This window comes from Triplophysa rosa, linkage group LG21, assembly GCF_024868665.1.
Source record: "Triplophysa rosa linkage group LG21, Trosa_1v2, whole genome shotgun sequence".
NCBI lineage: Eukaryota > Metazoa > Chordata > Actinopteri > Cypriniformes > Nemacheilidae > Triplophysa > Triplophysa rosa.
Window position 1 is genome coordinate 12,072,842 of NC_079910.1, and position 26,017 is coordinate 12,098,858.

Sequence of the window (26,017 nt, forward strand, 5' to 3'; positions counted from 1 at the left end):
GCTGGTAGAGACCACGCCCATATTATATTTGGTCCCCACAGTTTATTAATTTGTTCACAATTTAATTAGTTTACATCGCTCGTCGTGTAATGGAGGGTCAGATAACGAGAGAAGATGCCTTGTCACGGGAAGGATATAGACATGCATGTCACATTATGCTGTACGGTGACTGTAGCGCCAAACTCTTCGGGAAAATTCCTATCAAACACATAGTGCTGGTAAGAAAGAGTTGTCATACCGGAAGCATCATACCTTAACAGTTTTATTTAAAGAGTGCGACTAACACAGGTGCTCTGGTTAACGTGGCATGAAGTTAAAAATAAACTATGCCCAATGAATGCCCGGGCAACATAAACCTGAATTCGAGAATCCTGTCATTCAGATGCAGATGCGCTTTGATGGGTTGCTGGGTTTCCCAGGGGGGTGAGTTCATTCTTCTGGACCAACAAACAAAACCAAATTTTAAATAATGGTTCTGTAGTTGTAGCTGCCATTGCTAAGCAAGCACATGTGTGAAGTCTGTAATTATGACGTCACCTGTAGATTGGTGAACCCCTCGAAAGAGACTTTGGAGGCAGGGCTAAGCAGAGAGCTTCTTGAAGAGGTGGGCGTGGCTATACCAGTGGGCGTCGAAAATCATGTATCCTCCTGCCTTGCTACATCCTGCCCTCGGCTCATCACACACTTCTACATCAAGAAAAGGACAGAGGCAGAGCTAAGAGAAATAGAGAGAGCAGCTGTAGCTACGGCCACAGATCATGGTTTGGAGGTAGAACCATGTGCTGCTCGGTTTTTCTCTCTTTACATACATACACACCTAACATATATGCACCCTGATTTTCTTGCTTCGTGTTTGTCTCAGGTGTTGGGTATGGTCAGAGTACCGCTCTACTTCCTGAAAAACGGAGGTGGTCTTCCTTTTTTCCTGTCTCATTCATTCATCAGTAACTCCCGGGCCCAGCTGCTCTCTGCCCTGCAGCGCTGTGGTCTGCTGTCCCAGGGGGAGCTGGAGAAGGCGGTGAGACAGGCTGAGCAGATGAGACGCACACACAGTGCTGATCCGCACTGACACGAGTTTACACAGCAGTGCCTTTTCACCTCAGGCCCATGATGCTCTCACAGTAGCCCAGCCCCCAATGCCTGTAGGACTACCCCATATATTTACCTTAACCTGGTGAACATTATATCTTAAATAAATAGCTGAAACATAGCCATTAAAAACAAATACTTATATCTTATATGACTTGATGTAATTTAACCATGTAAAATGTATTATTACTTATGCATTATATGTTGCATGAATTTTTGTTTTCATGCCAATGCCACTATTCAGTTCTGTTAATATTATAGCAGTATTTACAAGAGTTCATCAAGTTACACAAATAAACAGCTGACGGTTTATAGAAATTGTTCATGCCTTTGCATTTTACTGAATTTGTGTTCATTTATATTACTGAGAAGAGCCACAGGGGTGTGCTATCATCCTGCACTACTTGACTTGTGCAAGCAAGTCTATCGTTGGCTGGTAAAACTGCAGTGTTTAATTTAAATGAAATTAAATTAGCCTACTTTGGAACTTGTTACCCCAAGACGTTCGGGAAAGTGAAAATCTTTCCACTTTTAGATCTCGTCTTAAAACTTACCTGTTTAGGCAGGCTTTTCGATGATTACACCACTTGATTAGGGTTATTTATGGTTTTAACAATTGTTTTGTTTTACTTGTTTTATTGTTTGCTTTTGTATGCTTGTCTATGATTACTTTGATTTTTTGTCGGTTAGATCATATGTTGTATTAATGGTTACTTGTATTGTTGTTTTATTCATTGTACGGTGTCCTTGAGTGTCTAGTAAGGCGCCTTGAAATAAAATAATACAATATATATATAATAATAATAATACAAGTGGCTTACTTATAGTTGTCGGTGTGTATTAAGCAGGGATAGGAGAAAGAAAATGAAATGACAAAAGTCTATATTCTCTGAAATAGTGTAATTATCCAGAATGCTTTGTAGATGAATCCTTTAGTTTACTGGAATGAGAGTTCATTTTAACCCTCATTTTAGCTTCCGCATTTTTGATATAGAACAGTTACACAGAATTTAAGACTTTCAGAATTTGCATTACTCATTTTATTATGAAACTTAAGGAGCACTGACTGTGAGCTAAGCCACATGACTCAACATCATTGCCTGACCTCACTGATACTCTTATGTCTCACAGGGAGCAAATCCTGTCTGCCATTTTCCAGCACCTATTAGAAAGTTTCTCTATACAACTGCCAATGGTTTTAAGTTATTATACAAGCACAAAAGGGTGAGGAGTTCTGGTATCTTACAATTTACAGTATATGGATTAATTCTGCAAACCATCAGCATGGCTCAACAGAAGCTATGTTGATGCGTTTACAGCAAGAGACAACACCTTTGTTTTAAACATTTGCATTGCTGTGCAGTTGTAAGTGTGAGTGCACGTGTATGTTTTGGGGCCACAGAGATGAAGTAGGTCAGAGCTGTGAGGATTGACTGACCAAGTGGAAGCTGAACTGTCCCTAGGGATGCTCGGATAGAAAGGGTTGATGCAGGCGTTGGGCAAGCAGAGAACCAATGATAGAGTTGGCGTATTGGATTCAGCGCCATCGATGTTAAACTGTGTTTGTGGTTGCTACCGCCGGGTCTTACACATCAATCGTATTTCATAAATCTGACAACCTGTTATGGTGTAAGTCACATTGATCTCAAAATCACATCATGGGTTCCCCCAGCCACCTTCACAGTGGAGTCGCCTTTACAAGAACTCATGGGTGGGGTGATGGTTCCCGTAGACCATTTAATTTAGGGAATTGAAGCATGTGCAATGATCATTGTTTTCTAAGTTATTAAATCTATCACTTTTTAAGTCCTTAGTGACCAACTGTCTTCTATCAATTGTTAAATTGTTTAACCTTACTGTATACACATACAGCTACATGTGCATCTTTGGTTGTGTTGCTTCTGCACTGAATATCTCTTTAGGGATCAATAATAATCAACCACGTTATCTATGAAGATTGGTACGGTGTATGCGTGTCTCTGGTTTTGTGTGTAAATAAAGTGCATGACCATGTGCCGCACATTATAGGATTTTTGAAAGCCAGTGATTTAATTTCCCTTTATTTGTCATCACATCCTGAGAATGTTGAAAAAACAGGAAGGAACCAGAAAAATGGGGGAGGTTAAGGGCTTGAACTTCTTGCTACACCTTATTAAACTCCAGGGAGACGTAACCAAGTTACAATCCACCATAAATATTAAAACACATAATGAAAATGAATATTTGCCCGTCCCACCGCGCGCTTCTCATCTCGGTTGTTAATGTTATTAATTTTCATTTAGGAATCCAAATTTATTCTCCTTCATAAATGTGCAAATGGAGCGGCTTTCAAGCTTATTTTTACCGAAAGATGAGAACTGCTTCAGAATTAATTAGTCAGTCGTATTTGTGTTTCCAAAACAAACAAGAAACTCACACTCAGAAGAAACAAACGCCGTTTACGACCAACACCCGAACACTTTCAACACACGTCTGTTGCTGTTATGCGAGTAAATCGGCGGTTGTGTGGGCATCTTAAGCCTCATTTCCTGTGAGGTGCGAGTTCATCCGTTTCACAACGCCATAAAGAGGACAGTGCTTCTGTCATGCCTTGCTCTTTGCGTGCGTAATAATGAATCTAATGGGCTACATAACTAGAGTTTAGATAAATGCGACAGTTCAGTCACCAGCACGTGACGACGCGCGTTGCGGTTACAATTCTGCGCAATATCGCTACAGTCAGTTTCAGCGGCAGCAGGTGCCTCGTGCAGCCATTGTTGTTGCACTGTTTTCTCACCCGCTTTTGTTATTGCTGCTTCCTTAATCACTTTTGAATGGCCAGTGTCGGGTTTACAGCCTATCAAATGCCAGGGCTATTGCATTTAATAGACCCATGACGGTACAATAGTCCTGTGGATAGAGGGGGTTGTGGGGGGCAGTCTGTGAACACAAAGCAAGGTCATAAGAGAGGCATTTCATGGCCAGAGAGAGAGAATATTAGGAATGAGAGCTCTGGAGGGGGAAAGTCTAAGAGAACAAGACAGCATATTCATATCCATCCCTGTATTTATAGTAGCCTAAGCCTGGGGAGAGGGGTGAGCCGGCGAGGGGGTGTGGTTTGGTTTATGACATTCTCTCTGATTGCCTGAGAGCAGCCCAGACAGACACACACACACACACACACACACACACACACACACAGAGAGGGAGGTGCTGTTTTTCAGCATGCGCGTGTGCTGTGTATGCATGTGTGTGTGAAGAGAAGAGGAGCTGTTTTGTAGCATGCGTGTGTGAGCTTGTGCGCGTGTGCGTAAGGAAGAGACGCACTGGTTTATTTTGAATGCATGCCTGAGAGAGAAAGAGAGAGAGAGAGAGAGAGAGAGAGAGAGAGAGAGAGAGAGAGACAGAGACAGTCATTTGTGCAGAATGTGTCAGAGGAAGGGAAATCAAACTGGCTGCATGAAATCTATGTGACTTAAACACAGCCTTCTCTGTGTCCGAGAGTGAGAGGAGGTGAAGACACGACAGAGAGAAAGACATAACTACGGAGCATGAGGTAAGATTGAGCTTCTTAATTGAAAATGTAATTTCACCTATTTTCTTTTACTGTTTCTCACAGCATGATTGGTTGTATAATCATGTTTAGAGCATTACTGCCTCCCCCACCTCTTCAAACATGCAGTGGACACTCACTGCCATGTTTGTGTGTGTATGACAGAGAGCCATTTTCAGCATGCATTATCACTTCAATGTTCATGTCAAAGAGTGCATGTTTGTGTGCGTGTGTGTGTGTGTGTGTGTGTGTGCGTGCGTGCGTGCGTGCGTGCGTGCGTGCGTGTGTGTGTGTGCATGCATACCGTTGGCTTATGCATCTCTCATTTCCATGCACAGGCTGCATTCTCAAGCATACGTGACAGATTTGTCCGTGTTACATGTGAGTGGCACACGCACACAGAGAAAACCACTAACAACTGCACACAGACTGGTTTCTTCCTCTTTCACTGTGTCTTAGCATTGATCCTTATCACTCAGTCCGGCCCACATCAGTGGTTCGATCTCCCATCTCATCACCTCCTGTACATCTGTGGCGCTGTCATTTCACTCAGGGTTTTCTTGCCTATGTCTCTGATTCATTTTCTCATGCATCTCTTTCCCTTTATTATTATTGTCTAATGCCTTTTTTCTTTTTTTTACCCTTATCACGCTCTTGTATCTGTACCCTTTGAACTGCAACTTAAAAAAAATGAATATACATGGCTTTCGATTAAAGGAACTGGCTTTTGTTAATATAAGACTAACAGGATGTGATATTGTGGACAAAAGCAAAATCCTGGTTAGCACATGGGGACATAACAGAAATGGCAATATTAAAGAAAACCATCTAAAAGGATTTCCTTGTAAACAAACTGAGAGTCCAATATATTAAGACATACTATATATGACGAGGACATGAAATTGTACTGCATAGCATGTGCATGTGCCCTTAATTGCACTTTGTGCACTGGCCACAAAGATGTGGCAAGAAGAGGTATATAAGCATCCTTAAAAAAAAAGATTTAAAACGTGGTTCAGAGGCAAAACTGGACAGACAAGGTAAGACGAAACGCAGTGGTGGAACAAACTAAAGGCTCAGAGCAGGGAGTAAAGATCTGTTCCCTGTACCCACAGAGAGCATCACAATATCAGACTTCAGGGGACATGTAGGAAACACTGGGGGCATTCAAGCTGCTTAATATGGGATTAGAGTGTGTGTTCTCATCGTGTAAACGCTACGAAACGGGCAGACAGTGCAGTAAAATGCATCGTGTTTGTCAGATTAGCAGCCTCATCTCAGCATGACCTCAACTCATTTCTCACATTTACCTCTCTGAGCCGCCACTCACATCTCAGTGGCTCCATTACAAATGCCTCTTTATCCCATCTCAGTCATGAGAACAAGCTCTTTATGTATCTCAATTAGTCGAAGTCAGGCAATCCTCAAGAACTCTTTTTGCTGTGAGTTAAATATGGCCAGAGAGTAGCTGTTTTATTTATTCTCTGAATTGTGCTTATATCATTAGTGTCTATCTGTCACACAAAGACTAAAGAAGTTAGCCTTTTTAGAACATTTTCATAATTTTAAGTGAGTCCATTTAGGAGCTAGCAACACCAGAAAGAACTAACGGCTGGTCTTATGCATGTTATACGCAGAATATGGCTATTTTGTCACCAATCATTGCATTCAGATTTTCTTTCTGGCTGACAATTTACAGGTAGATGGAAGTGAAAATAGGTTTGTTTATTGAACAAACGTTCATTGAAGTGAAAGCTACATTTGGCAGTTGGGCATATGTTATTGCCCATGCATAAGTTTGGAGGGGGTAGAATCCTAGCTGTTGGGCAAAACGGATCCTGCCCCAATTTTACCCCATGCATAAGTTTGGAGGGGGAAGAATCCTAGGGGCTGGGCAAAACAGATCTTGTCCCAATATTACCCCAAGCATAAGTTTGGAAAACTTGAAATAGTATCCTGTCATGTTTAACATTAAGTGTGTGTGTGCCCTTGAGATTTTAGCATGTCTATGTAAATATGAAGAAATGCTTCATGAGACATACAGTGTTGCTTGTGTGCATGCATAAAACGAATTGTGCATTCATGCATAAGTTTAAAGGGGGTAGAATGTTGGCAGTTGAGCAAAACAGTTCCTGCCCCAATGTTACCCCCCTAGAAATATTATCCTGTCATGTGTAACCATTGTAACAGCTGTAATTATGTTTCACTGTTGTGTGAATGGATGTTAATGGAAGAAGCAGCCAAACTTAGGTGTATACCTTAAAACATGTTTAACAGATTACCAAAATATTCTTCAATTCACTTTTTTCTAGGTTTGCCTAGTTTATTGATACGTTGTGCATTGTGATGTCATTTACTAATTGTTGATCTGAACTGTAATATTGAACAGACACACTCATCTGAAAGCCTCATGGCAATAGGGGAAAGTGTGAGGGGCCTGTTTGCGTCACGGATGTGGTGTGAGAGTAGTAATGCATTATCACATTACATGGTTTGTGTGCTGTTGTGCAGTGGGAAGATAACTGTTGTGGGTTAAAATGTTATATTAGCAAGAGTGTTGCTCGGTGTATGATTTAGAGTATAAAAGATTTTCACAACCTAGTTAGCTCTTTTCTTTGTGTTTTGTATTTTTGTGTGAAAATATATTTGGTGGAAAAAGTAGGGCGGGGCATGATTTTATTAGTTGAGAATAGATTGGATAAGGAAAAATGATCTCTATATGGAAAAGAAAGGGTATTTTAAAGTATTTTAAAGTAATTTTCAAATTATTGCAATTATATGTACTTTTATGTGGAATAAAGTGCACAAGTAATTCATTCAAGACCAGGAACACGCAAAGAAACTAAGTAAGATAAATTCTCCTTTCATGTTGACTTTAAAGTGTGACATAGGTAGTGCCTGGCATTCTAGCAGAAAAGAGTACGCAGGAGTTAGTAAACATGATTTTCTGTTTGTCTGCACAGAATGTGCTATGCCAAAGCTTTCCATAGTGGGTTTATGTTAGGGGGACCTTTAATGTTTAACGTTGTGGTTCTGTATGGTCGAATCACTGTATTTCACTGAGACTGTACAGCAGAGGTCTCAGCAGTGGATGCTTTAAGTATGTGTGTGAGGAGGTCCTGTGGTCTTCTGCTTTGAGAGAGATAAGACCAGAGCTCAGCCTCTTTCCAGCTTCCACTGGGAGCGTAAAACAGGATTGATCTCATGGATCTCCAATTCCCCTCGGTTTCTTTAACTCAATACAGCAGCCAGATCAAGTTTAAACAAGCACATTCACTCGCTCAGGACACTGGACTGGCCTCTCACACAGGCATTCCATTGCTGGATCAATATGTGCCTGCCTGCTTATATGTCTGTGTAACATAAAAAATTAACCCCCTCCCCTCAATATGCGGATTTGTGAATTCTGTATACTGTACATGATGCTGTCAAATGGGTCGACATCACTGATTTTATTAGATGTAGAATGCAAAGTTGCATTTTTTTCATCTGAAAATAAAATCATATTAGAGTTTACTATTTAAAAGGCGGTCTTACACAGTGACTTTACTGCCAAGAGTGTAAATAACATTGACTTCCAGCAGCACTGGCATACACTAATGCAATATAATTCAACCCCATTGTACACAAATCTGATTCACGCTTGTGAATGAATAATAGCATTATCATAATGAAGTCTCATCTGGGTTTTGATTGGCTGACTGAGGCTCCTGACCCCTAAACACTCAGATGGAGAAAGAGAGCTGCAGTCTCCTATGACCACTCAATAAAGTGGACAGTGTGCTTTTTATACATGAAGAATAGAATAATAAAAAAAGTCCATTCCCTAATTTTTTTTATATTGGTAATAAAAATGTGTATTAGTAGTACCTTTTTATCATTGTTGTGCTTTAATTGAAATGATAAATTTTCAATGCAAGCTGATTTTGGTTAAACCACAGATTGGCCTAATTTCAGCAAACATATTGTGTTACGTTCCTTATGGCTTGGTTTTTAATAAAAAATGTGTTTATTAACATAAATGAGCTAAGGCACATACAAACCTACTTATAAGAAAATGCATCCCTAGCACATATGCACACTATACATACAATACTCAAAATTCTGCCATAATTTATTCTCCCTCATGCTGTTCAAAAGAAGTTATTTTTGTGGGTAGGTTTTGTGTCCATATGATGGAAGTCAATAGGGTTCAATGTTGTTTGGTTACCAACATTCTTCAAAATATCTTCTTTTGTGTTCGGCAGAACAAAGTCATACAGGTTTGGAATGACATGAGAGTGAGTAATCGATCAAAGAATTTTCATTTCATTTTTGGATGTACTAGTCCTTAGATTCTTGCAGTGTGCTAGAGCAGCACTCTTGACTACAGAGAATAATGATGAGTCAGATCCCTCCACTCTCTCATAAGACCAACGGCCATTACTGACGCAACTCACATCAACTCTTGATGCACTTCAGACAGCCATCTCTCAACAGTCACATACTTCTTTAATAAACCATTTTTTTGTCTGTAAAGTTATTGAAGCGTGTTACTTGAAATAATATCCTTCCCTCTACAGCAGACCTAATCCTTTTGACACTGAGTGCTTCCCCAAAAACTTGTGACCTCTAGCGCTTAAAGCAAGAACTATAAGCCACATTGGCTCAACAAGCACCTCTAACAATAAAATCCTAGAATCACCCGTAATTGACATGATGTCTTCTTGTGAGAATCTTTCTGAATCACTCGCAAGAGAAGACAAAACAGGATGTGGGCAGGTGTGCTCTGTTCACTTAACCGTTTTTTCCTTTCATCTGGAAGTGCCCATAACACATCACGCTGAAGTGGCTTTTTTATCTATATCTTGTATTTACTTCAACGTTTAATGTGCCTGTCTTCATCGTTTGTCACATTGATAACACATATTGTGTTTCTCTTCTTCAGGCGAAGACAATCACAGATACGTTCTCAGGAAACGTCAAAAGACAATTATCAAGCTCCAAAGCTCCCATATTCTCTGCTGTGAACATACTTTTAAATGCACGCATGCACAGGACTTCAAGAAGTGTTTCGATTGGAACTCGCTCTGTGTCCACACACACACACACACACACACACACACACACATGCTCAAAGAGACTTCCCTGTTCTGCTTTTGCTGAGGGCTCAGATCGAAAGACGCTTTTCCTCTAAGTGCCCGGTATGAAATCCTGGCTGAACATGTCACATCATTTCTGCAAAATAATGGAAATATAATTAATTTAGCTAAACACGCACAACAGGAACAGGAATTAGAAAAGTTCCTTTGAGAAGAGGACGAAATCTGTGTGTTATAGAGTATAGACATTTTGGGCCTGAGCACACTGAGGAAAGCGCTACTACGCCGAAAGGCATTATGACATCACATGGAAAACTGAGAAAGGAGAAAGGGTGTCTGGCGGAGTATGAGACACAAATCAAAGGTAAAGGCAATTCAATGTAACTCAATCTCTCTCTCTCGCTCTCTGTAAGGCTATACTTCTCCACATTTAAAGTAATGTTTCACTAAAAGAATATCGTCATTTACTCACCCTCATGACTTTTGAAAGCCCTTTGACTTTCTTCTGCAACACAGAAAACGTTATTTAGAACAGAATGTGTAATCGTCTCTTTTGCAATGAAATTGAATGGACACTGTGGTTGTCAAGCCACAAAACAGCTGATACAGAATTGCAGTTCTTTTCCATACAGTGAAAGTCAATAGTGACCACAATAAGATTATTTTACTAATGCTAATTTTCTGTGTTTACCCTGTGCATATAATGTGCAATGTGAGGATATACAGTATAGCCAGTGTTAGGGATGCTGTCACATCCACTTTGGCCCGAGACACTAGTGCAGAACACAGTTCACACTGCTTTTGTGCTGAAATCCATCCACCCGGACATGATCCCTTTCTCTCTTTTGCTCAGAGGTTCGTGGTCAGCTGTCAGAGCAGCTAAAAATCCTGGATGCGCAGCTGGAGGTGAAGACGCAGCAGCTGCAGGATCTCAGCGAGTACCTGCGCAGACGGGGTGAGATTGAGGCGGAGTATGCCCGCTCTTTGGAGAAACTCAGTGAAAAGTTCACCGTCAAGACCAAGAGGTAACCACCATGATAGTTTTTATATCTGATATAAAACTGACCCTATGATGTAGATGTGTGGTGCTGTGGTTCTTAAAGGGATAGTTCACCCTGAAATGAAAATTCTGTCATCATTTACTCACCCAAACCTGTATGACTTTCTTTCTTCTGCAGAACGCAAAAGAAGATATTTTGAAGAATGTTGGTAAACAAAAACCGTTGGTCCCCATTAACTTCTATTGTATGGACACAAAACCAATGCAAGTCAATGGGGACCAACGGTTTTCTGTTACCAGCATTCTTCAAAACATCTACTTAAAAAAGTCACACATTTCATTTTGGGGTGAACTATCACTTTAAGCAGGAAACAGGTTCAATTCTGGCATATTCATGGTGTATATAGATGTATTTGTGTATGTTATGTTTATGTAATCTCCCTGCCTACGTCTTTCTTTAGGAAGGAGCAGCTGGACCTGTCGGTGGCTCAGTGCTGGTCAGTTCTGCTGACCCAGACCAGGCAGGAGAGCCGAGATCACAGCTCACTGAGTGAACTCTGTAGCAACACCCTCACACAGAGACTCTCACACTGCATTGAAGACACACACCGCCTGGCAAAGCGGGTAAAGATATCTCTCTTGCTTTCTGTTATGAGCTCCGACTTCCACCCCCCTTTTTTTCCTCTCTTATTTACTGACATAACATACTCCCACACACAACAGCACCATCTTCCTCATTTCACAATGAGTCTACTCTCTGTGTTTCAGAGCAAGGAGGTGGGGCTACAAATGCAGGACGAGCTCTTGAAAGTCACCACAGAGCTGCAGACGGTGGGTTTGAGATGAAATTTGTGTGTTTGTGTTCTAAAGACAGTTCTATAGACACACGTCTCGTTGCATTTTAGCACATCCTGTACCATTTTTAGCTCCCTTGCCCTCTGGGGTTTTGTACAGACAAACAGTTTTTCAGTTCCTAGCTTTGCCTGGGTCAGAACTGCATAATCAGGCTCAGTGACCCTGGCTGGCAGCAGCTGTGTGTTCTCTCTTCAGTAAGCACAAAATAGCCTCCATAACACAAGTATCCAGACTCAAAGCTCAAGGCTCAGTGCTTTTTTGTGCTTGTGTGTGTAAGTCTGTGGTATTAGATACATTTAGCTGGAGCATAAACAATGAATTGTATTTGAGCACACTATAATACAGTGCAAAAAATATTTCTTTAACAGTTTGTTGTCCAATAAAAGATCACTGAATTAAGGAAATGAGGAGGAGATGTATTACAAAATGCATTTTTTACCCCATTCATTGGCAATTCGCAAAAACAATCTATTTTTAGCATAGTTTTTTTAAAAGGTTACACTGATAGGATACTTGAGTATTTTTACAAACAATACAAATTTTTTGCAGTATACATTTTTTTTTCTCAGGAATTTCAATTTAAGCGTAGATTTCTGAGGTTACTGGATACTGTTGTTTTTTTACTATAAAACAATTTGAAGACAATTTGTTTGCAGTACGTGTTGTAAAAGTCTAAATAAGGGCTTTTACGATCTTAGATTTTCACTATCGTGTCAAAAAAATTCCCAGTAATAATATTGTCACACAATATAATAACTGTTGCTATCATTCAAATTCATCTTAAATTTTGTTTAATGTTTTCACTATTTTGGACAATGAATCACACATAAATGTAGGGCGTGAGAGAGAGAGTTTGGAACCATTGTGTCTCTAAAAAAGCAAAACTATGAAATAATTATTTACGATACGTGTAGAACTTACACATAACCCGTTGTTTTTAATATCATGATTATTGTCAATGCCGATATATATGGTTACACCCCTAACTCCATCAGCTCATGTGACTTTGGTTTCTGGTCTTTCACAGGCTTTAAAAACGTATCATCAGTACCACACCGACTGTTTGGCTGCTGAAGGGAAGCTCAAAGAGGCCACGCGACTGGAAGAGAAACAAACGGGCAAGACAGCTGATCTTGGGCTCAGCCAATCAGGAGGGCAGAGACGCAGTTCAGTGAAAAAAATTGAGCGACTGATGGAGAAGGTAGTGATGGTGGTTTGCGAGATGGAACGTGGTAACATCCGGTGCTTTGCTCTGTGAAGATGGCACAGGAAGAGCAAGATCTCACTTTATCTCTAAACCCAGCGTATGTGTGTGTGTGTTTCAGAGACAAGGGAAAGTACAGGAAACTCTGCTGAAGTGCACTAAAGCTCGCAATGACTACTTGCTCAACCTGTCAGCAGCTAATGTCACCATGAATAAGTACTATCTGGAGGATATTTGCACTCTGATTGATGTGAGTCTAATTCAGTTCTGCCCCAGCACATTTTGTCTAGAGACTTATCAGGATGTGGTTGTTTTTAAGTTCCTTTTTTTGTTTTGAAATGAGCCATAACCAAAAAATAGCATGGACCTATGTAATGTTTTTACTTTATAATGAGTTTAATTAAGGAAAGTCTAGGCTAAATTGTAGCAGATACATGTTTAAATTGTATCAAAACTGGAGACACATAGTGCAAAAAGCACTAAGTTACAGTCTTTGAAACGGCAGTAAATGTCTTACAGCACCCCCTGCTCTCACCTACATCTTCTAAATCATTGATCTCAACTCCCAGGTGTGGGCCTGTTTGTAATTCATAATGCCTCCTGGCACATTGTAAAACATGTCAAGTCATGAACAATACAGCAAAACATTCATATCTGCTCCAGCGATGACTTTATCTCAGTTGTTCTGTTTCTTTCATTCTTTTGTATGTCTCTGTCATCTGGTTGATTTTGAATGTAGTGCACAGATCTGGGGTACCACCTGTCTGTGTCTCGGGTTGTACGTGGATACGTCTCCAACAAAAACCGACTGGTCCAGAACACGAAGAATGGCCTTCAGCAGCTGGACACTGCTGTGACTGCACTGAACCAGGGCCAGGACAGAGATGCTCTTCTGCAGGCTCACAACACAGCGTTCTGCCTGCCCTTCCGTTTCCAGTACCAGCCCCATGAGGGAGACCAGGTAACAAATCAGACTCACACTATAGCTGTTCAATAATTCAATTCAATTTTATTTACAGTATATAGCACTTTTATACTAACACAGTTTTGCATTATTGCAAAGCAGCTTTACATACATTTGGGCAGTAGTTACTGTAGAAAAAATATGTAATTATGAAACATAAAGGAGACATAGAATTATGTCTATGGTATTATAGCAGTTTTTCTCAATACAATGTACATTGATGACAATTGAAGTTTCATAATTTTATAGTCTGACATTTCTATAGTACTAGTAAGTGCAGTCTAGTTGATCAAAAATGGTGAAGGGCCACCAAGATAAAATAAGAAGGATTCAGCTTGGCATGTGATTTTAAGTATACTTTATTTAGTATGTGTACTAATATCACTTGTACTTGTAGTATACTTGTAAGTGTATTTAGGTATTACTTGGAACTGGCTCACTTTTAGTTCATGAATTTATACTTTAAGTGTAACAACTACTGCAACTATACTACAAGTGAACTAATAGTTATACTGATAGTTTACTAGTTTAATACTTGTAGCACATTTTTTAGTTTAAAGTACACTTTTAAGTATACTGTCAGTAAGCTACTTGTTTTTTATATTTATTAGGTATTTAAAAAGCCACTCAGAGTAAACTCAACTACAAGCCAAGTATACTTCATACTTCATTATACTTTTATAGAGTATGTTGAATACAAGGCCATAGGCCAAATATACTTTTGACTTTTCTGTCAGAATAAGTGTACTTAGGTATAAAAGGACATACAAATTAGACTGGAAGTATACTTTCTTGTTTTTTAGTTAGAAGTAAACAAATAGTACACTTATTCCTCTTTTTTTTGTAAAGGAACATACAACTGGTACATGCATGTGTGTGTTTTGTGTGTGGTACAGGTATGTGAAGTGAGCGCAGAAGGTCAGGTGAGGTATGAGCTTGAGACCAGATTCCAGCAGCTTCAGTCCAGACTCTCCTCTGTTACCCTGGAAACAGAAGAGGTAAAATCCTACGACATGCTCCTTATTGACCACATCACAGTCACTCTATGCATCTATGTGATACACTTATATAGATTTCTGTCAGATTTGTGAATGACCCTTTGTGCTACATCTCACTTGTGAACTTCCTTTAGATCAGTAAGACACTTAAGGCAACGCACTCTAACCTACTGGAAAGCATCTGCGATGATGACTGCAACCCCTCCCCTGACACCTCCACCACCCAATCTGCAGAGAGCACAGGTGACGGCACAGGAGTTAAACCCAGCCTTGCAAAACGCAGAGCCAATCTACAGGACACGGAGAGTTTCTACTTTACAGTAAGCTCTAAGCCTACACATAGACACTCACAGCAAAGTTCTTCTGCTGTAACAGAAAGTAACAATCTTAATAATCATTTATTTGATATGTGGTTTTTTTTAGAAAGTAAAGGAGCATATAAGTGGCAGTTCTCTGATCTCAAAACTCCAGGCCAAGCATGACCTACTTAAAGAAGGCATACAGAAAGGTAACTAACCACAACTATTTAGCTCTTCGAACTAAAAGAAGAAAAATTTGGGGTGGTTTTCAAGTTAATAAGAGCAACTGAAGCAAAAAAGTGCATGTGCAAAAGATGTATGAATAATCATTCATAAGCATTTTTTGTTTCATTTCTACAGACTACATCAATATTAGAGCAATATTTTACCCCTAAAAATACAAATTCTGTCATTTATTTATACTCGCATGATTCAAAATCCTTTATATGACTCTTTCTTTTGTGGAACACAAAATATATTTTTAAAAATGTGTCAGTGGTTTTGTGTCCATACAATGAAAGTCGATGGCGTCCAATGCTGTTTGGTTACCAGCCATTCTTCAAAATATCTTCTTTTGTGTTCTGCAGAAGAAAGAAAGTCATACAGGTTTGGAATGACATGAGGGTGTGTAAATGATGAAATATTTTTTTATTTTTAGGTGAACTATCCCTTTAAAAGATCAATATTAAATATGAAGTTAAAGGGATACTTCACCCAAAAATGCAAATTCTGTCATTTACTCACGTTCGAGTTGTTCCAAATCTGTATAAATGTCTTTGTTCTGATGAACACAGAGAAAGATATTTGGAAGAATGCTTATAACCAGACAGATCTTGCCCCCCATTGACTCCCATAGTAGGAAAAATTACTTTATCATTGTTCTGTTGAACACAAAAGAAGATTTTGAAGAATGTAGGACAGCAAACAGTTCTGGGGCACTTTTGACTACCATTGTATTTTTTCCTACTATGGTAGCCAATGGGGGGCAAAATCTGTCTGGTTAAAATATCTGTCTGGATGAAGTATCCCTTTAAAAATATTGTTTTTCCGTATATGGCTTTATTGCCAACTCCATGTAATTATCTGTCTGTTCTCATTTTCCTTGCACGTTCTCTCCTGCAGCTGAGGCCTTCGACAGCGACTCCTCCAGGTGCGTCTCAAATCCCATCTGTGTCTCTGTCACTATATTCTGTTCACACTGTAATGTGCTGACGACGCTGGCCACGACCCAGCAAACATGTGGTGACAGTCTTTGCGTGTTCAGCAAAAATGAAGACAGATCCAATATGACACAGCTTAACAAGATGTTCAGTTTGCTAATGAGGCTTAAATATCTGTGAATTTTTCCATTGTGCAATATTGACCCAAAAATGTGTGCACGCTAAAGAGTATGTTTATGTAGTGAGTGTTGTTATCTGTTGTGCGTGAGTACTGATGTGTTAGCATGTTTGCATGAGTACACTGATACCATAGTGTCACAGTGGAGTGCTGGTGTATATATTTCCCAGAATGCAGCCTGGTAGGGCAGTGCGTGTGCGGAAAGCCAGGCCCTTCTCCCAGTACAACCACAAACTCTTCTCTGGAGACATGCTCTCCTTCATCCAGGTATAGCCCTGTGGCTGACAGCCCTCTGCTCTAAGACAGATTTCCGTAATGTTCCTGCTGTGTACCTCTAACATCTCTGCGTGGCTTTCATAACACTGGTGCTACATTTTCATTGTGTTTCTTTAACTAGTCACATGTGTTGCTTTCTTGCATTTGTACGGTTCTGGTTTGGCATTGAGCATGAGCACACCCCTGTGTCTGATGATCATTGCACATTTAATGCGATAATGCATCGGCAATGAATATTTGTGAACCTTTTGGTTTGACCACTCGGTGTATTCAAAGCGATGTCGGATAATGAGAACATATGCGAAGATAATGCGGTCACTTGGTAAAATTTCTGTTCATTAAGTGAGCGAGGTTTGCATAATTGTGCTATTGCGTACTGATACATATTTCATTTGACATGCTACATTATTTCCATAAATGACATGGCTGCTTATTAAATCAGGTGACAGACGCTTCCATCTGCAGGCTTCTAAAAACCTGTGCCGGCCAAGAAAAATGTGTCACCTGTGGGTTTGTGGGTTTACTTAGCTATACTTTGAGGACAGTTTAATAGTCAAGAAGAAAACACTTTACTTAAAGCATGTATAATGCATTATAAAAGTAGTTTTAATGTATTAATTATGCCTTGTAATGCACCTTATAAAGAATTGTAATGTCTTATGAATAATTGTAACTAGTTAATACATTATAACACTAATCAATTCATTGTTACACTTAGCATTTTAATATGGTTATAATTCTTTACAACAACAACATTTAATGTATTACAAGACACATTATGAACAATTATAATGCATCATACCCTTTAATAACCCTTTATAATGCATTTTACATAAAAGCTTTAAGTAAAGTGTTACCTTGAAGATGTTCGCATTTGGAAATATGGCACCTAAACCTTTATACCTCATTTAGAAAGCTAAAGTGTGTGCAGGTGTCTGTGCATGCATGTGCTATTAAAAGTGGAGATCTTTTCTAACTGACAAGCCCTGTCTATGTTGTTTTCCAAATATAGTCATCATTTCAATAATTCTGCAAGTGCCTTGCGACACTCATGCTCAATGTCTCTTCTATGTTACTAGTGAAATGTTGCATCCTGCTCATCCAGCTTTTACACGTAAACAATAGCATCGTACAATGCTTTGGTAGCTTTCATTCACTTTGCTAGTATTTTGCAAATTCAGATGAAATCAAGAGTGGCTGCAGGATGTGGCCCTCAGATAGCATTGGGGAACTCCAAGCTTCAAAATTTCAGTTTTTGCATAGAGCTCATGACATCTACTGTGCATTAACCACAAAGTCTGGCTTCATCTACAAACTGTCACTCTGTGTCTGTATGTGCATGACCTGTTGAAAAGACTGGCTTGGACCAGCATAAAAGTTGGTTTAGACTGGTTTATATAATGGTAGACCAGCAAAGCCAATGTGTTAACCAGCTAATCTTAACTGGGGAGCTGGTTAACCAGCATAGTTGTTCTGCTGATGCTGGTTGACCTTGATGGTGAAGTTAGTTAATAAAATTGATGGGGACAAGGGCATAATAGCATCCAGCGCAGATGGGGCAATTCCAGCGTTATGGATGTGACATGTTCAGTCAAAACTTGAAATATAAATTCTCAGAGACTGTATCTATTCCCAATATATTGAACCATCTGTTTATACTTCACGAAACCCCTGATGACGGTCAGGGAAAAACAGTCTATGCACGGGTTTTCTATTTTAAAAGAAGGAAAAATCTGTGTTATGGATGTGACAAAAAAGGACAAACGTTTTTGATGGAACAACATACTTTTTTTTCATATGCTCATTTATGAGAAATATGGACTGTTATGGATGTGACAGTTCTGTTATAGATGTGACAATTCACTTACCTGACTATAGAAAACTATACTTTAAAAACACATGAAATGCATTAAGAACTTTAAGAGAGGCTTTACACGGGTATTTAAACCACCAAATATTGACATCTGACCTCTCAGTACAGTGAAAACAGTTGGTAAAAACTTGACTTTTGATTGTTAAGGTTTAAGGTTTTAAGATCTTAAGGTTGACATTTGGAATTGCCCTCTTTGGAATTGTTGATATGCTGGTTAGTTCTGGTCTGGTTTTAGCTTCACCAGAATGACAACAGTGAATGACAATCTTTATCATCTATGGTTTAAAATCCCCTTTGGGCACAAACACCCAACATATGCCGGTGGTCTATCCAGGTTGTTTCAGCAGGGTGCACAATATTTTCTCAGAGATTACCTCTGTGTTCTCCTCTATTCCTGGGAGCTCAGGCCTGCAGAGCACTGCTCCGCCATCTGGCTCTCACCCTTTTGTTGTGTTGTGAGTTGTATAGTGTCTTAACAGTCTGCTACACCCTGCATTAGTATTGGCTGGTGTATCTCTTCATCTAAAGTGGACAGTAAATCTATGAGAAATGCACTCTCGCTACGCCGCTAATAATTGGATAATGCAGCCAGGGCCACAGAACTGCTTTGCCAACAACAGTTTTCTGACTTAAATGTTTGATCAGTGGGCGCAGCTCCTCACGATTGTAAAACTGACATTTTTCTGACAAAGTGCATGCAAATCAGATTCAGAAAAAGGAACAAAGCCCCTAGCTTTGATAATATGCAGTTTCTGACACTTAAGCGCATTATCCCTGTCTATAGAAATCTAAATGAAAACAGGAATGCTGTTCTGGCGTGTTGCTTGTCATCTAAACTCCTTGTTCTCTACTTTTGTCTCTCTCCTTTGCCCCCAATCTTTTTAATCTCTCCTGCTTTTGCATTTGCTTTCCTGTCATTTCTCCTTGTTTTCCATGTGTCGTATTCCTCCTGGTCATGCCACACAATCTACACCACCTTTTTACTTTCCTCCTGTTCTTCTCTGTGTCTGCTTGGCCGCCTGTGACTGTAGAAGAAGGAGGCGGATGTCGAGGACTCAGGTACAGCTGTTTGCCCGTCATGCATCTGTGTGCATCTGTTTGTTCTCTGCAGTTGCTTTCTATGCATTTATGTTGTTTACTGTACTTTATATGAACTCCCAAAAAAGGACACTTAAGCCAGCATGGATATAGACATTGTAAAATGTCAAAGTGGCATTCATTTTGAAACAAACACAGGACAAACACTTTTTTCAGCAACACGTTTCATAAAAAGAAATGTAGTCTTAAACTTTAAAACATTAGACTGCTTTAAATTAGGAAGTATACAGACACATTCTAGTATTACAAATGTTGAAATATCGTCTAAAAGTCACTAAAAAAGTGAAGCCATTTGACTTAAGTGTCCAAAAATATCCAAATATTTTTTAATTAATTTCCTATAATGAATTTGCAAATGCGTAATTTTGTCAATTCAAAGTTCATTTCTATCTCTCAGAGCTCTGGGCAACAGATCCCCCTGGTGGTGGAGAGCTGCATTCGCTTCATCAACCTGCACGGTAAACCTGTCCATCACAAAACACTCATTTAGTATTATAGACAATACTAAAGTAAGTCCGTGTAAATGTCAGTGTGATGTGTTTTGTTCAGGTCTGCATCATGAAGGCATTTTTAGAGTCCCTGGATCACAGACTGAGGTTAATAATATCAGAGATGACTTTGAACGAGGTAAGAGTGTTTAAATTGAGAAACACACGCCAAAACATTTACACCGTGTCTACACTGGACGCCACAGGTGCGACGTGCCGCATCCGGTGTGGACAAATTTTAAATTTATAATGGGTTCAAGTGCGTTTCTAATGTCTTTTGTCCGGTTGTTGACATGGTGTTATTTGATATAACAGGATTACTTATTTCATGGTAACAAATAACTTTTAGAAATAATTATTTCTCACAGTCTCTTCTGTGTTGTTCTGGTTTGTCAGGAGAAGATCCCCTCACTGATAGTGAGAGTGACATTGATTCAGTGGCAGGAGTTCTGAAGCTTTATTTCAGAGGTCTGGAAAAGCCTCTGTTTCCTGAGGAGAGCTTTAGCCAGCTCATGGAGTGTGTCCGTAAGTTTGCTTGTGTGTACAGAGGTCATAAAACTCAACATAGTTCAACAACAACAAAATATGACTCACCCTCTCATGTTGTTCTGAACCTGTATGGCTTTTTTATGTGGAACACAAAAGAAAATATTTAGCAGAACGACAGTCTCAGTTACCATTTACTTAAAATGTATGAAAAACTAGGCCAGTGCAAACATTTGTTCAAAATAACTTATCTTGTGTTCCATTAAATGCTTGTCATATGTGATCCTTTCTGTGAAATCCAGGCTGAAGTCTCATAATCAAATTATTTGATTTGATTTGAGATTTTGAGCATTAGTTAAAGCCCAAAAATAGGTTAAGTGTGTTTATCACTATAAATAATAGGATAGATTGTATGATAGATTTCGAGATGCACTACTCAAATTTTCATTTATAAAACAAAATGATAAACTGAATATTTTAAATACTGAAATGAATGATTTTATTGACATTATGTTTTATTATTTTGCACACACAAAAAAAAAACACTGGAGGTAAGCTTCCTAAACATTTATTTTAGTCTTTGACATGGCCTTATTGATTTCATTTTTTGGCATTACTCAGTCAATAATAACATTTTCAAAAATATTGCTACTGTCCTTCTGAAACCTTGTAAACCTTGTTTTGGCCATAAATCATTATTATTAGTCACTCTTTATGTTTGTCACTGGGTTTTGCAAATATCTAACCAAAAAAAAAGTATTAAAAAGTGCTTGTCAATTTTGACAACACTGTATTTAATCATTTAAAAGTACAGTGGGTTTTTTTCCATTTCCCGAAAAACTGTGAATTTGGACATTCAAGGTTTCGTAAGGATGGCAACACTACATATTCACAGAAGTGTAGATTTAATTTATGAAAGAAACAAAAAACGACTAGCTGGATTTTACAAGCAATGTCACATTAGAAGTGTCTCTAATCGATTCACACTTTTTCTTGACTAAATTCCAGTATCTCTTTTCATTTGTGGCGTTTTGTTACAGAGATTGAGAATACGACAGAGAGAGTAGCTCAGGTAAAGACAGTGGTCTCATCCTTCCCCAGACCGGTCGTCATAGTGATGCGTTATCTATTCGCCTTCCTTCATCAGTGAGTCCTGCTCTCTTTACCTTGAAGACCCTTGTGATCATTCCAAACCTGATTATGATGTGCGGTGATAACTTGTGTTTGGTTTGTGCATTTAGTGTCACTCAGTACAGTGATGAAAACATGATGCAGCCCTATAACCTGGCCGTGTGCTTCGGACCCAGTCTGCTCAGAGGGGGTGATGAAGTGACCCTGGCACCTCAGATCAATGACCTTGTCAAGACCATGATTCTCCATTGTGAAAACATCTTCCCCGGGACATCCGAACTCCCAGGCCCGGTATATGAGAAATGCATGACTCTGGAGCAGGAATATTGGTGAGTCTAAAAGCTTATGTCTTATGTTAAATTTAGTCTTTTTGCAGCCTATTGAATATTTTTTTCTGTAACATTTATTTTTAGTGAACCAATCACAGAGGAGAGCGAAGGAGATGCTGATCATCTTCCCAGCGAAGATGGTAAGAAAATAAAACATACATCATACTTTTATTCTAAAGCTTTTCAAGGTTCTGAATAATTCTTTATTATCTCAATGTGTCCATGTGTGTTATGTGTTGGGTTCTTGTGTCCTCACGTTGCATTGTGGGCATTTCACATTGGGTGTGCTATATTTTGCCATATGTGCTATTTGTGTGTTGCCATGCTGTGTGCTGTGTTTGCTCTTTGTGTGGCGTATGTTCAGAATGGGAGGCAGTGGCTTTGTTTGATTATGTTGCACGCTCCGCAGCCGAGCTGTCATTCAAGCAGGGTGACCACCTCCTACTACACAGCAAAGCCTCTGCTGATTGGTGGAGAGGGGAAATAGGAGGAGTGAGAGGCCTGATTCCACATAAGTACATCAGTGTGGTGGAGGGGTGAGACCATATTCTCCATAAATATCAAAGATTAAATTTCTGTCATTTGTAGAGCTTCATGACAATAGATTGAATAAATAAATGCATATTAATAAATAAAAAAGCAATTTCAGAGGCGTTATAAATGACGTTCAGTGACGTTTTCTTAAGTTGTTTACCCACTGGTGTTGGTAACTCATCCAGTCCTCTGATCCTCAGGGCGGAGCGTAAGGAACGAGGGAAGAAAGAAGAGAGTCGAGGGGGCAGCACTGGAAATCTAACAGAAGATCCACAGCTGGCTGAACACAGCTCCCGGTACATTCATTCACTCCTCTGATAATAATACACAATGAATACTCTACATAGGCCAACTGAGATTTTACATGTACTGTGTGTTTGCTGTCACTGCCCAGCATGAGGGTGAACAGTGACAGCGCATCTCTGCCCGGCCGGCAGAGGACAGGCAGTGGAGGCAACAGTGTAGGCGGGGGTAGCAGTGGCAGCGGAAGCGGAAGCCCCATACGGAAGCTCACCCTGCAGGTGCCCGAGGGACGACTTGTTCTTCCTCCACAGTCAGCTGCAGTTGCACGCCAATTCTCAGGGTGAGACCACTTAAACTAACCACGTGTGCAAACTGATGTTTAACAAAATGATTATGTGACCTCTGTGAAAACGGTTTGTTTTTAAGGTACACTGGAAGTTTACCTTATTTTCAGAAGGAAAAAAGGCAAAATAGAGATAATTGCGACAATGCGGGAATAAAAAAAACATTGCATGCAGCTGCCAGCAGCATAAGCCACGCGAGATAAAAAGATTGTATCTTATTGCAGCTGCCACTTGCTTTTGACCAATGAGAAATTATTTTATTCACAAGCACCTAAATGGCATTTACTGCCACTTCGTACACTAAAAAATTTGTTCCCTCCAGAATCTCTGTGCACCATTTACAATTCTATTTGTAGTAAGCCTGTTTTATCTACATTTCTAAAATACATTTTGTTACATTTACTGTATACCGGTCAGAAGTTTAGGATAACTCGACAAAATAGTTCTCATGATCTTTAAGATCTTTTAATCTAAAGGTGTATGTTTTTATAGACAAAATATAATTGTGCTAACATAATCATTTCTTTTATTAGAAAACTATTTTTAAAAAATGGACCAAATCAGGAAGAAAATGCATACATTGACAATAAGATCCCAACATAGATGGAAATTCCTTCAATATTGTTTAAAAAGCTTCCCAGGAGGTTGAGACCTTAAGAAGCTGGATGAAAAAATGCCAAGTGTATGATTTTTTGCAAATTCTAGTCAAAGGCTAACTACTTTGAAGATGCTAAAATATAACTGAGTTCATTTCTTTAAGATGCTTTTAGTCACAACATACATATCCCACAGTTACGATTGTGTTATTCCATTGTTTTGACGGGTTTACTATTATTCTAAATCTTGAAAAATCTAAATATAGTAAGTGATCCTGAACTTTCGAGTGCTGATCAGGGACACACAACCGATCAAAGAACTTCAGAGATTAAGTGTACATGTGAGTGCCCCCTGCTGGCCTTACTAACACCCTGCAGCAGTCTCTCATAACCATGTTCAACCCTGTTTAGCATTCGGGTTACTAAGATGAAGCATTTCAAAAAGTTATATTCATTACTAATATCGCTTTCTTTTTTAGTCATCAGGAGCGCAGGCACACTTTAGACACTCTGAGGCCAATAGGAGGAGCCACAGACAGACAGACAGTACATATCGACAAGGTATAATTCTGTCCAATGACATTTCACTTAATTCTGGGAATTATTTCGCTCACCAATGCGAACGTTCAAATTACTTGCTTGTTTCAAACATACTGATCAACCCTTGCTGTCATATTCCTTTTTTCCTCATTCACTTCTTTACACTTTTTCCTTCGTTCTTCCTCTCTCTCGCTCTCTCAGGAGGTCAGTCGCCAGATGAACTCTGTCTTCAAGGAGCTGTTGTCTCGTCATCCTCCTCTAGAAGCCTTGAGTGCTCCTCCCTCCTCTCCCCCCGCATCCACTCCTGCAGTATCTTCCATTGCTTCTCGGCCTTCAGTGAAGAAAGGTTTCGGTCTCCGCAGCAGAGGTCTCTTCAAACCCCAAGACCAACAGGACTGACAGAGAATGATATACGAGTGATTTTGAGTATTGAGTGTGTCTGAGTGATAGGGCAACAGTGAATTCATCACAAATATGAATATATTTTTCCAGACGTACAGTATGGTAGTCTTTATGCCTTATTAACTCAAGTGTATTAGAAAATATTTCCGGTTAAGCCTAAATCACTTAACCAGTGACTGATTATGATTTTATTTTTGTGTGAGTCATTGCTCCTGTTAATGGTTGTATTTGTGTTTTAGCTTTGACGGCAGTTAATCATAATCATCTGTCGCGGTGTTGTTCAATGTGTCTGGGATTTTTTATTGTAGTGTTAGGCTGTGTCGTTATGGATAAATGTTCATATCTGCTGATGATGTTTTCATGGAGTACCAGACAGCAGACCTATTGGTTTCAAAAGTCTCACAAGCCACATAGATACTGATAGGCAAGTAAGTGTGTTGTGGGATTGACATCCATAACAGACAGAGCCCACATTGTTTATTTTAGATAAGGACGTGCCGCAAATGTTTAAAAAGAGATTATGGCCAGCGTTAAAGTTAGTTGTTTACTTTGGAGAGAAATGTCATTTGTTTTCATTTTTGAGTTTTGTTGATTTTCTTTTTTATAGGCTCCAAGTACAAAATGATGATATTAAAATGTTTTTGCATTTAAAAAGAAATGTTGTTTAGGTTAAATAACCATTGCTGATTTTTTTTTCAAGATTTCTTAGTCATTTGCTGTTTAAAATGCATTTGAGCCTTTTGTTCATTTCGTTGTACAATGCATTAATATCATTTTCAACATAATTATATTAAAAGGTGGCCAACACACACACACTTGCACTCGCGTAAAAACAGGTGAAGCGGCCAAAATAAGCGCAGCTGTGCAGCCACCCTTTACCCTCTGACTCCATTTTCTCTCTGTCACATATGAAAACTAAAAGACAACTGTGAAGACGAGTGCCATCAAACACTCAGAACAGCTCAGGAAATGTCAAACATCAAACACGTCAGAAAAAGAGAGAGGAGACCTGACTTCTGAGATCAAACTGTGAAAGAGCAAGTGCAGTCACAGGAAGTACAATGGCACTCACTTCCTGTCCTCTGCACTGGTGCACTGCCCCGGGTCACTGTCTCCCTCACAGTTGCATTCCCCTTAGCAGTGTGTTTCTCTGTTAGATAATGTCTTCATTGATGTATGAGATACAATATTATCAGAATAAATTATATAGATTGGGAAATACTGTCAGTTTGTCATTAGTGTGTGATTTTATCGTTTTGCGATCTGTTTGCATTCTGGAGACAAATGATTTTGCTGGATATATAAAGTTCCTTTATT

The 26,017-nt window shown here is 39.3% G+C and overlaps 2 protein-coding genes across 4 annotated transcripts; both read left to right on the forward strand.

Annotated features, from left to right (window-relative positions):
* Positions 1 to 1,890, forward strand: zgc:103759 (U8 snoRNA-decapping enzyme). Its single transcript, XM_057319559.1, has 4 exons — positions 1 to 218; positions 383 to 423; positions 544 to 769; positions 863 to 1,890. The coding sequence occupies exons 1-4, from the start codon at positions 90 to 92 to the stop codon at positions 1,067 to 1,069; spliced, it is 603 nt and encodes a 200-aa protein (XP_057175542.1). The 5' UTR covers positions 1 to 89; the 3' UTR covers positions 1,070 to 1,890.
* A 2,395-nt stretch (positions 1,891 to 4,285) lies between these two features.
* On the forward strand, positions 4,286 to 25,918 carry arhgap4b (Rho GTPase activating protein 4b). Of its 3 annotated transcripts, none has more exons than XM_057319058.1 (24): positions 4,286 to 4,624; positions 9,549 to 10,066; positions 10,556 to 10,727; positions 11,164 to 11,326; positions 11,471 to 11,533; positions 12,585 to 12,758; positions 12,883 to 13,011; positions 13,501 to 13,722; positions 14,622 to 14,723; positions 14,858 to 15,043; positions 15,147 to 15,231; positions 16,145 to 16,172; positions 16,531 to 16,627; positions 20,005 to 20,065; positions 20,157 to 20,234; positions 20,492 to 20,620; positions 21,622 to 21,727; positions 21,823 to 22,041; positions 22,126 to 22,181; positions 22,451 to 22,577; positions 22,776 to 22,871; positions 22,970 to 23,158; positions 24,238 to 24,319; positions 24,500 to 25,918. In XM_057319058.1, exons 2-24 carry the CDS (start codon positions 10,000 to 10,002, stop codon positions 24,695 to 24,697), a joined length of 2,829 nt encoding a protein of 942 aa, XP_057175041.1. In that variant the 5' UTR covers positions 4,286 to 4,624; positions 9,549 to 9,999; the 3' UTR covers positions 24,698 to 25,918. The 3 variants fall into 3 exon arrangements, with proteins under 3 accessions (XP_057175041.1, XP_057219533.1, XP_057175042.1); XM_057363550.1 differs by having other exon boundaries at positions 4,287 to 4,624; positions 22,406 to 22,577; XM_057319059.1 differs by lacking the exon at positions 16,531 to 16,627 and adding an exon at positions 19,541 to 19,568 and having other exon boundaries at positions 4,287 to 4,624; positions 22,406 to 22,577.
* The last annotated feature ends 99 nt before the right edge of the window (positions 25,919 to 26,017 follow it).